This window comes from Cyprinodon tularosa, unplaced genomic scaffold (assembly GCF_016077235.1).
Source record: "Cyprinodon tularosa strain WSP-4 unplaced genomic scaffold, ASM1607723v1 ctg1579, whole genome shotgun sequence".
NCBI classification, from domain to species: Eukaryota; Metazoa; Chordata; class Actinopteri; order Cyprinodontiformes; family Cyprinodontidae; genus Cyprinodon; species Cyprinodon tularosa.
In genome coordinates, this window is record NW_024038415.1 from 17,232 (window position 1) to 28,978 (window position 11,747).

The 11,747-nt window shown below is 39.5% G+C and overlaps 1 protein-coding gene across 1 annotated transcript; it reads right to left on the bottom strand.

The window, feature by feature from the left end:
• Positions 1–370: 370 nt before the first annotated feature.
• LOC119780231 (NACHT, LRR and PYD domains-containing protein 12-like) lies at positions 371–11,094 on the bottom strand. The gene is made up of 5 exons (XM_038280183.1): positions 10,919–11,094; positions 8,289–8,480; positions 6,218–6,388; positions 1,729–1,899; positions 371–1,557 (listed from the first exon to the last, which is right to left on the bottom strand). Exons 1-5 carry the CDS (start codon positions 11,008–11,010, stop codon positions 1,548–1,550), a joined length of 636 nt encoding a protein of 211 aa, XP_038136111.1. The 5' UTR covers positions 11,011–11,094; the 3' UTR covers positions 371–1,547.
• Positions 11,095–11,747: the final 653 nt, after the last annotated feature.

Here is an 11,747-nt window from a genome sequence, read left to right on the forward strand (position 1 = left end):
ATTTGGAAATAAATATATGTTTCTGAGCAGAGAGGAAAATCTTATAGATAAGAGTGATTAGTACGCTCCATGTTAAAGCTGCTCAAAGCTCACTACAAGATGAAAAAGTTGTCAAACAGTGATATGTTTAATCCATATTGATTTAGATACCAAACTATTGTGGGATACAGGGTAGTAAAAAATCCTTTTAAAAACTGATACCTAGAAATAAGTCCCCAGAGCCAGGTACTATGGGTCTGACTGATCCTGATCAACCTACAGAGACAAGAAAACTGAGAGTTATCCATGTTAGATGATCCGTTTATATCTTCCCATCAGTGGAAACGAAGGAACCAATACAGACAAAGTCTGATCAACTTATTATATACAGAAAAATGAGCATCAGTCAAATGAATCCAGTCTAGATTCAGGAGAGCAGACCCAAAAAAATGACTGAATAATAAGGAATCATCACCCGGGAACTAGACTTCGTAGCATGTCTCTGTGTTTTGCTTCAATTAAAACCTGCCAGAAAAATACGATCTGTGAAAGTGGCTTTTTGTTCTTTTTTTAACCATGTGGGCTCTTTGTTTTAACCAGAGAAGCTTTGTTTAAACCTCACTAGAGCCTCAGGTGTTCCTCATTAAATGAATCACTTAATAAAGGGTGTGTTCGATTTCAGCAGCTGAGGCCGTGAAAATAAAGAGGCTGGAAGAGCGCAGTAATAGATTCAAACAGGTCCAGCCTTCTCCAGCCTCCATCGCCCCTCACTCATTGTACGTTCTGCACAGACTTATCATTTGGATGCGTTTTGAGTGATTCAGTAAAGTGTGGGACCAAATTCATCAGAAAATACTACAAGACAAACGATGACAAAAGGCTTTTTATTAAAGCAAGAAAAACAAAAAGTAGAAAAACTTTCCGATCTATGACTTACAATAAAATAGAATACAATCACATTTCCTCCAGTTTCTGATAAGTAACTGTTGATGTGCCTGCCTTCTCCACCTGCACCCTTCTCTGGCTCTGACCATCCTTCTTATCTCAGCTGCCATTAGTCAGCAGAACGATTGTTCCCTTTCTGGGTCTAAGTGTTGTAGTGGGACCTCACTGAGCTGTTTGCAGCAACAGATCAGATGAGCAGAGCTGCCCAAACATCTGCAGGAAACATCTGGAATAGAATCAAAAACATCCAAAAACTGCATCACAATGAAGCAAACATGCAGCCTGAAAACTTTAGAATTGAGCTTTATTTCAGATTTCTGGGTTACAGACTGAAAATGAATCAGAGAGAAAAAAGATCAACTTTACAGTTTGATCAGATTCAGATCAAACCTCCATGGAGCCACTAAATGGAGCTTAGTTTGAATTTCATCTCCATTGTTCCAAAGAGAAAAACAATATCAGACACTGAATGACAGACAGGATCAAATAAAGAGGAGAAAAATCTCTAAACTCAGAGTTCATCATCAGGATCCAGTCAGAGTCTCTTTAAACTCAAACTGCTGCAGCTTCAACCTCTGTGGATCATCAGGACACAGATCAGCTTCTCTCCTCTACTAAGATCATCACCTCCACCTGCAGAGAGAAGAAGGATGAACAGAGGAGATCAATGAGTGTTTCCAGCCCCTCTCTCTCCATCAGCTGTCAGTCAGTGATGCAGCACATCCAGGATAAAGAGCAGCAGGGACTTCAGTCCTGTTCAGAGCAGCTGTGGAGCAGCTGGACTCACTCCAACCATCTACTTACAGACGCTTCAGTTTGTAGTCTGGACTCTCTACAAGATCCTGCAGCTGCTGAACATCTGAATCCTTCAGGTTGTTGTTCTCCAGGTCCAGGTATTCCAGATGTGAGGGGTTTGACTTCAGAGCAGAGACCAGAGCAGAACAGCTGATCTTTGTCAAACCACAGTGAATCAATCTGGATAAAGAATAGAAAGATGTGAGCTGATCCAACAGGATGCAGGTTAGAACAGTCCAACAGAACCAGTTAAAGAGCTCTCATTGATATTAATGCCAACATGCTGCTGCTCCAATAAAGACCTGCTGACTTCAGCAGAGAGAAGGAGAAATCACACACCAGACGGGCCCTAGAGCAATGTGCTTCTCCTAACTGGGCTTTCCTAGCCTGACGTAGTCCGACTCAATTCTAGTCAGAATATGAGTCTGATACTGCTCCATAGAGCTGTGATTATGGGGCGTGTTTCGAACGAACCAGGAAAAAAAATTCCTCTGCACTCAATTGGATAGACCTACAACCAATAAGAGCAACGGAGTGCGTGACGTATGATAAGCGAGGCATAGTCGTTGTCCACAAAAATCAAAGCGTGCAGTTGCACGCCTAGAATAAGAAGATGAGCCTTGATCGCGTTTCTCTGTTCCTCTTTTAAAATTAATTTGCTGTCGATATCTTCTAGAACAGACCTAATAGCAGAATCTACTCACCCAAACTCTCCGGCGGCAGCCATTGTTGTTGTCATCCAAGCGCGCTTTGGTCACGTGGTTGATTACGTTTTTCTTGATCATCTGTCCATCATCGTATAAAGTCCGCCCTGACAATTTGATTGGATCGCCTGACAGTGGGCTTTAATACTCGCGCTACTATGGAGCAGAGCCAGACCGAACTTCCCCGAACTCAAACCTTGTGGGCGGGGCTAAGTTCTGACTGGCACCCAGGCTAGGGCTTTCCTCAAAGCAGACAGAAACCCAAACAGGACTCCAGCAGAACCCAAACCCAGACCCAGACCAGTAGTCACTCCGTATGTTGGGGAGTTTAAGACAAACTGAGGCCTTTATTTTCTAAACATGTCTGTCCTCCTTCTGAGAGTCGTAACCTGCTCTTCTAATCATCAGCCTATTGATCCTTTACTAGCTCACTGATTGACCTTCACACTGAGATTTGCACTGTAATGTTATTAGAATAAACAAATATACTACATCTGACCTCAATGTCTGTAGTTTGCAGAGGGGAGACTGGAGAAACCCACTGAGCTCCTTCATTCCAGGGTCCAGGTTGGTTCTGCTCAGGTCCAGTTCTGTCAGATGGGATGGATTAGACTTCAGAGTTGAGCCCAGAGAAGCCCAGCTGATCTCTGAGAGACTGCAGCCGTCCAATCTGAATAAAGAATCAAAGATTTTAGCTGAATTTAACAGGATGCAGATTAAAACTTTCCATTAAAACATTCCAGCAGAATATGTGACCCCGGCACGTGATAAACACTAGTCCAAGGACCATTGGTTATTTTCCTCACTGACACTGTGCTGGCCCAATCATGCAGCATCACTGAACACATTCTCTCTTTGGCCAGGGTCACTGAATATAGTATAACACCGGTACGCAGCTGCTACCATACTGAGATGGAGATAAAGCCCAGAGGAGTCGCTAGAAACTACGGGAACAAAACTCTCTATTCAAACGGCTCCAAAGGTGGAAAATGACAGTAAGGTTTGCAGGACAGGGCCTTCATCAGCCTGAACTGATGAGTGTGATGGTGGCGGCCCACAATCACATCACATTTAAACATTTTGATCAGAAACTAATTAGATAACTTTCACTGTATTTCATATAATGGCTGCCTGCTCCACCATAACCTGACAATGAATGGAGAAAAAACCAGACAGAGAAATTGGTATTTGTGCACACGGGGCACCGTGACTGTGAACTAGGAGCTCCATGCAGGGACGGACTGGCAGTTTGTCTTTCCTTTAACAGGCAGAACAGCTGCTCAGTCCAGGGATGTGGGCCTGCCTCCATCATTACACAGAAATAAAAACAACAAGAAGCAAATAACCCTGCAGCAGGAGAACAGGGCTGATTTCAGAGCAGAGGTGGAGCCTGGTGCGTCTTTGATCACAGGAACAGAAAGAAACGGATCAATCCAGACCAAAGATAGAGATTAAACCTTAATACTGACTCAGAGCAGGAAAAATGGAAGCTACAGCTCAATCAATGTTTATCTCATGTTTTGGAAATCTCTCATCATGAATAAAATAATCAAATGTGTTTTTAGGATCTGACCATTTGACAGAGATTCAACAAAATCTATTTAATCAGTTTCTAAGATTCTCTGAGTTTAAAAATGTTTATTAGATGATCAAAGATTCAGATAAAGGTTTTTCTAAATAACTCAGAAGCTTAATGATCTTCAGTGAAAAGCTTTTCTCATCTTTTAGCTACTTTAAAACATAATGAAGGAATAAATTTAAAAGCATAATTTAGGTAAAATTTATTTGTTTGATTAACATCAATTTATTGTTTATTGTTGAAACTAAATATTAATATTTTTTTCCTTTATCAATTGTTTCTTATAACAAGTATATAGTGTATATTTTATTTAAAGAGGGGAGATAGAGGGATAGTTGACCTTCCTCATTCCCTCCTATAGAGGGCAGCAGTGTTGCTGATTTAGACACATCACCCATTTAGTATTCAGCTCTGGGGTTCATGCCCATTGAATGGCAGCTCCCTCCAGACCAACGTGGATATTTGTTATTGATGCTGTAGGATCAGCATCTAACTGTTCAGCTGTTGAGGCCAGGAGAGGGACGGCAGGAAAGGCTCCTCCTCCACTGAGAGCTGACTTGCTCTCAGTGGAGGAGGAGGAGCCTTTTTCTCTGTGTCCTGCAGCCTCCCCTGTCTGACCTGCTTCAGCTCTGGGTCTTGTCTTCTTTTGGAGCCTCTTTTTATTTATCTTCCAATATTTCCAGAAACTGAATCATGGATCTGCTCACCATTGTCAGTCTGGTTGGGAAGTTCGCCTCTTGATGCTTTATGTTTATCAAAAAGTCCCAATATGTTTCAAAATAAGATGATAAAGAGACTAAAAGCTGAAGTGGGTTAAGGCTTGTCTGATTCTTTGAATGCAGTGGGGAGTGGTGGCCTAGTGGTTAGGGCATAGGGCTTGGAATCCTGAGGTTGTGAGTTTGAAACCCTCTCCCACAGACTACCACTCTGGGTCCCTGAGCAAGACCTTTAACCCCCGATTGCTCCCTGGGCGCCCCATGATGGCCATCAAAGGCCAAACACAACCTCATCCTTTCATTCAGTTCTGACTTTTATGTCTATCCAAGTCAATGCAAGTTCTAATGATTTGCTGTTATTGATCTTTTTATGATTTTATTCAGTACCATGTTTATCCATAGGATGAACTGAAGGTTCTTAGAAATAAAATGTTATAATCAATAAAAGGGGAACTCAGACAAACTGCACTACTGAGATACTGAAGACAACAAGGAAGTGATTTAAAACTCATGTTTCTTTAACTTGTTCAAACTGAACTTTTTCAGCTACTTTCATGGTTTATAATTTTATCATAAAATAAAAGCCTATAATATTTTTCTGTGTGGGTTTATATTCATTTTATTCAAGGTGTGACAGTTACTGCATCTGAAATATTGACCTTTCTGAAGGCCAGATGCTGAGTCAGCACTTTACCCAAATCATCATCCAAGGATCAGATGACTTGACAGGCATGGATTATTTCTCTGTATCAGAAGATCCCTGCGAAGTTGGATGCTCACTGACTGGACCGGACCGGGCATTCGAACCGAGCCATCAGCTCCGGGTCCGGAGCCAGGCGGGGACAGAGCGACCGAACCCGACCCGGTGAGGGTTTGCATCCCCCCCAATGGTATGCTTCCTCCCTCCTGCCTTACCGGACCCGGACCAGCCCCGGAGCTGATGGCTCGGTTCTGCTGCACTGTAGTCAACCAAAATCCTGGACAGTTTTGAAATTCCCCCGGACATTTTTTTAGGTATGAAAAGCAGGACTGAGACTTTGCTCAGCAGCTTCCCTCGTTGTAAACCAACCAATCAGAGCACAGCTCATCTAAATATTCATGATCAAACCATAAAAGGAAGAAAACCTGTCGTTTCATTCTGGGGCTTTTAACCAGGCTGCATTAGGGCTCATAGAACAGCTAATATGCCATTTTCACCCCAACCAATGTTACACACCCTATTCAGAGACTTTAATGACCAAATACCCTATAGAATCATTCTATTACCCCTTTAAAGAATCTGTCTGCATTTGATGATTCATCTGCATAGAAAAAAAATATGTGATTTAACAGTTTGGCTGATAATTCTCCCTTTTTCATTTTCCTCCCAGTTGTTGGACATGTGTTCATGCAGCATCTTCTGAAAAAGCAGCCTATTGATCCTTTACTAGCTCACTGATTGACCTTCACACTGAGATTTGCACTGTAATGTTAGAATAAACAAATATACTACATCTTACATCAATGTCTGTAGTTTGCAGAGGGGATACTGGAGAAACCCACTGAGCTCCTTCATTCCAGGGTCCAGGTTGGTTCCACCCAGGTCCAGTTCTGTCAGATGGGATGGATTAGACTTCAGAGCTGAGCCCAGAGAAGCCCAGCTGATCTCTGAGAAACTGCAGTTCATCAATCTGAATAAAGAATCAAAGATTTTAGCTGAATTCAACAGGATGCAGATTAAAACTTTCCTTTAAAACATTCCAGCAGAATATGTGACCCCGGCACGTGATAAACACAGAGATTCAACAAAATCTACCGTAAATTCTCTAATATAGGCCCGGGCCTTTATTTCACTCAAGTGCATCGCGGTCCAGGCCTTTATAGGAAAGAGGCCAGAATTAGAGACAGGCCTCTATTGCTATTTGAGCAAAACAGACTACCAGTGGAATGAATAAAAATGAGATTTTGTGTCTATTTGAACCTATAAAACACTAGGTTCATTTATTGAAAAAGTACAGTTACCATGTCTCGCTTGGTTTGAAGTAAAAAAAAAAAAAATCCTCCAATTCTGTTTGATCCTCCTCCTCAGTTTCCTCCTCCTCTTCATCTCTCCCTTTAATCTCCTCATCACTCCTCCTCATGTTATGCTGCGTGTCTGTTCTCTTCCTCGCGCAGATGGGCAGCAGTCAGGGCCGGTCGTCCAGCAGCGCAGGGCTGTGGCACTTGTATGTTACTACCACAAGTATAATGTTGAGGTATGCCCAGAAAAAACGTTTATAGCCCCGGCCTGTATGAGAGGCCGGCCATTATTTACCTCCTCTGACAGCGAGACCAGCCAATGTTAGAGTCCCGGCCGCTAATGGAATACAGGCCAATATTAGAGAATTTACGGTATTTAATCAGTTTCTAAAATTCTCTGAGTTTAAAAATGTTTGTTTATTAGATGATCGAAGATTCAGATAAAAGTTTTTCTAAAAAACTCAGAAGCTTAATGATGTTCAGTGAAAAGCTTTTCTCATCTTTTAGCTACTTTAAAAAATGTTGAAGAAAAAAATGAAAAAGTTAATTTTTTGTAAAACTTTCAGGTTCTACTAAATTAAAATAAAGTTTTTGCCTTAACAGATAAAAAATGACTTTTAAAAACTTGATTCTTCTAAATAATTTCTCTGCTGAGAAAACAGCAATGTCTGCGTCTCACAATCTGATCCATCAATGTCTCCAGCCTCCTGTCTTCATCCATGTCTCTATCAGTGTTTTTCTACAAACTAACTGAGCTCCAACTGGACAGATTCTCTTCCTGATTTTCCCTGTTTTGTTGCAGCTCTTACGTCATGTCGTTATCAATATGGAGAGAAGAAATGAGCCAGTTTGGAGAAAGGAAGGAGAGGAAAGTCCAGATATTTGGCTTCAAATGTAGGAAGGAAAAGGAAAAAGGATTCTGAAAAATAAATACTGAAGTAAATAAGAAGTAAATAAGTCAGAAATAAAAAGCTGCTTAAGTTCAGTAACTAAGTATTTGTGTCTCCAAGCGACTCTGACAGCTGACAGATTGAAGAGGACGGGTTCTCTCTGACCCGGTCCAACAGAACAGCAGCTTCAGGACAAAGATTTCATGTCTTTGTCTTTTCTTCCTAAACATTAGTTTTTAGATCATCTTATTTTATTCTAGTTATTCTAACATGTTTGTGGTTCTGGTTCTACTCTAGAGGAACCAAATGTCATTCTGGATGGAAAGATGTGAATCAGAAATGAGAAATAAAGCCATCTTATCTTGTCTCATCATCTGAATCTTTCCCAAATCAAACTGAAACATCTCCATCATTACTTAACATCATTTGACTGATTTTCCTCATTTTTGTCCATCAGTCCAAAACATTTGAAAGTTTGAACATCTGGAAAATAAAGTTCAATATTTAGAACATCTGGAAGAGGAAAATAATTCATTTACAAGGTAAAAAGTCTGAGAAATTTTATTCTGACATTTAAACAGCAGCTGTTTTTAAAGAAAATATATTAGAATAAAATGATGAATTAAAATCAGCATTAAAGTATCAGTGAATGATTTGGTTTGAATAAACAGAGAAAACTCACCTCAGTTTCTTCACTTTGCAGATTGAACTCTCCAGTATCTCACACACATGATTCATTTCACACTCTCTAAAGTATTCATAGATTCCATCTCCATAGATCTTCTCTATTTCCACTTCAGTCAGATGAAGGTTGGACTTCAGAGCTGAGGCCAAAATTTCACATTCAGCCTCAGAGAGCAAACAGCCACCAAGTCTGTGATTAGAGGAGAAATAAAGTCAGTTCTAATGAAATCAGACAATCTGGATGATAAACACAGACTAAAACATGATGAGCAAACAGTGATGTCATCATCTGATGAACATCTGCTCTCCACATTAGTGATGGGTCCAGCAACAGCGATGCGTCGGTGCATGCGTGGAGCCCATAGAGCTAAACACTGTATCGGTGCGCGTGTCGTTTCCAGAAAGTCATGTGACCGATACAGGAGTTGTTTCTAACTGACTGACTCACTAAACTGGGTTAAAAAACGGATCTGTCAACATGATGCATCTGCTAAAAAAATTTCTCATATTTTGCGGTTTATCATTAAAATGATCAAGAATTTTGGAGCCTAAAAGGAATAGGAACGTTTCAGCCGTTGTGTTTTATTTTCATTTTCCCGTTGTGTCAAACTTTTCCTCTCAGATATCACTCAACTTATCTGAATTAAAGTTAATTTCACACTGACTCTTAGTTTATTTACTGTTTTTACTGTACTTATTGTTTTAAAATATGATTTCAAATCCTAGTTCACAAACATCCTGATTTACATTTTACCCTAAATATCACGTTATGATATATGTTTACATTATTTATTGGCTATATCTAAAAATGTCAAAGATATTTTCAATTTAAACATAGATGTGAAATAATACAATATAACCTCCAATAATTTAAATGATATCATTGTACTAGGTCATCAAATCAATTCAGTTTAGTCTGTCCAATAAGCTGCCTGTAGTGTCTTTAAATGTCCAGAAGGTGTCAGTATTCTGTGAGACAGTATCAACGCAGCATCAATCCAGTTTGGCTTCAAGATGCCTCATTAACCATCACTGATCCTCATCAATGTCCTGTTTGACACCACAGAGAATCTCTTCAGTCTCTTCAGGTCCTGGTTCAGCTGCAGACCTGCTGTGTCTCTGCTTTGGTTAGAAGCTCCATTGAACCACAGTGATGGAGACAAACAGAGAAGCTGAGCAACAGGTTCAAACAGCTCAGGCTTCATGTTCACAGAACAACACTGAAGGTTTTAGCAGCAGCAGCATCTGCAGTCAGATGCTGCAGATCTTCTATCAGTCTGTGAAGGAAAGTTCAGTTTTATCTGCAGCATCTGATGGAGCTGCAGCATCAGAGACTCAAAGGAACTGAAGCAACTGATGAAGAGGCTGACTGAGCTGGATGAAGGACACTACTGGTGATTCTAGAGAGAAGAATGAACTGCTCAGAGGTCTGACTCAGGTCAGACTCCAGTCACTCATTTCATGACTTTAGACTTGATGAAATCACTAAATGAAACATGAACCTGATGGAGGAGACAGAGCCTGAACTGGCCTATGATTTCACATCTTCTACAGGTCAGATGTTGCTAATAATCATCAGTTCCTAACTTCTCCTCTCTCCACAGCCCCACAGACATGTCCAACATTGGAGATGAGAAGCTGCAGAGCAGTGAGATCAGCAGAGAGTGAAGCCTTGTTCCCTCCTTTAACTCAGCCAGGGTTAATTCAATTCAGTTTATTTCTATTGTACCAATTCACAACACATGTCATCTCAATGCACTTTCCAGTTCACCAGATCATCCAGTCAAATTGTTTATTATCTAAGGAAAACCAGTTGATGGCATCAATACTTAGATAAGCAAAAAAAGTAACACAGACAGCACTATGCATAAAAATATTATTTAATATGTTTTCAGTTTTTTAAAGTCAAAGATGTTTTATCACACCTCATTCAAGGCAAATAAAAAAAAAAAATGATTTAGATTTTTGCTTTGATCAGTAGTATTTTGATTTTATTATAGATAGATGCATCACCTGACACGTGTGTACTGATAAATGTGTGGCATGGTAACATTCTTTCTCCATCATCACTGTAGCTGAATGAGACACCATAAAGTTCACAAATTGTTTAATGGCATCTGGGAATCCTCTCTGTTTGCTCACTTAAAACAAAAACATCCTGCATGTCTTCAGAAAGAAAATAATGCTTTATTCATTCAATATACAGACTACTGCACCTCCAAGCCTGTAATACTTTCTATTGGAATGCTGTTGCTAGGTTGGTCGACTACTCCAGCTTTCCTATTTGACATGTTAATTCCTTTGGGCAACGCATTAAACTCTAAGTGTTTATCAGTCTGATTATTGATGAGTCAAAGTGTGAACATTAGAGAGATTGATAGGATCAATGTGACCAAGATTGACAACACATTGAGAGTTAAGTATGATTTGGAAAGAGCTTCATAAATTTAGTCCTTTTACGGTTTATTCAATGTTATGTAACTAATAAAGTAATTAATAACATTCAGAACTGTGAGTTTCGATTTTTTTTTAAATTTGCAGTAAAAATGTTCCAATTCTCACTAGGTTTATCACATAAACATTAAACATTATAAAACATCCAAATGTAACTTGGACGGATGTTCAGACCTGAGAGTTTCCAGTTTGCAGTTTGGACTCTTCAGTCCAGAAAACAGCAGCTTGAATCCAGAACCCTGCAGGTTGTTGTTACTCAGATCCATCTCTCTCAGATTAGAGGACTGGGAGCTGAGAACTGAGGCCAGAGCTTCACAGCTTCTCTCTGAGAGGTAACAGTAATTCAGTCTGAAGAGACAGAGAGAGAAATAGAAATAGAAACTATGATTTAATAAAACAAAAAAGTTGCATATTAAACAGAACAGATGAAACACATGTTTCTATGTTGTGTGACAAAAGGAAAAAGATTTAAAAATGTAAGATAAAACTATTGTATGTAATTATATGACATTAATGGGGGTATATGAAAAGCAGGGTGTATGAAACAATTTTGTATAACTGCATAAAAATTTACAGGAATGCTTTTCAGATTTATAGAAGCCCTGCAGCGCAGGTGGTTGCTTTTGCAATCCAACAGACTCTGGAACAAACTACAGGAAAGAGTTCTATTATTCAAATACATGTTCAAAGGGCTGGTTCCTAAATATCCCATCTTCCAAATTAAATTAGTTTGTTGTAAATAAAAGGAAATACACTTCAAGCACATAAACTGTCACACCAAACTTATGTTTTCACTTCTAACATAGAGTTAACTACAATATATTGTCCAGAATGGAGAAGCAATATTTCCATAAAAGAAACAAAAGAAACATAAATAAAAGACTCGTTACTATTATCAATTGGTGAAATAATAGCTTAAAATGTAACTTAGTGAGCCATTGAATGCAAAAAAAAGATGGAAATTAAAGATATATAAGAAAATGTATAAATGACATATATAAAA

What these genes read in the sequence shown, in the direction of transcription:
- LOC119780231 (XM_038280183.1), bottom strand. Translation starts at nt 11,010, where the DNA reads ATGGATCTGAGTAACAACAACCTGCAGGGTTCTGGATTCAAGCTGCTG. An exon ending in TGCAAACTGGAAACTCTCAG is followed by an intron (nt 8,481 to 10,918) that starts GTCTGAACATCC and finishes CTCTAATCACAG; the next exon opens with ACTTGGTGGCTGTTTGCTCT. An exon ending in TGCAAACTACAGACATTGAT is followed by an intron (nt 1,900 to 6,217) that starts GTAAGATGTAGT and finishes TTCTTTATCCAG; the next exon opens with ATTGATTCACTGTGGTTTGA.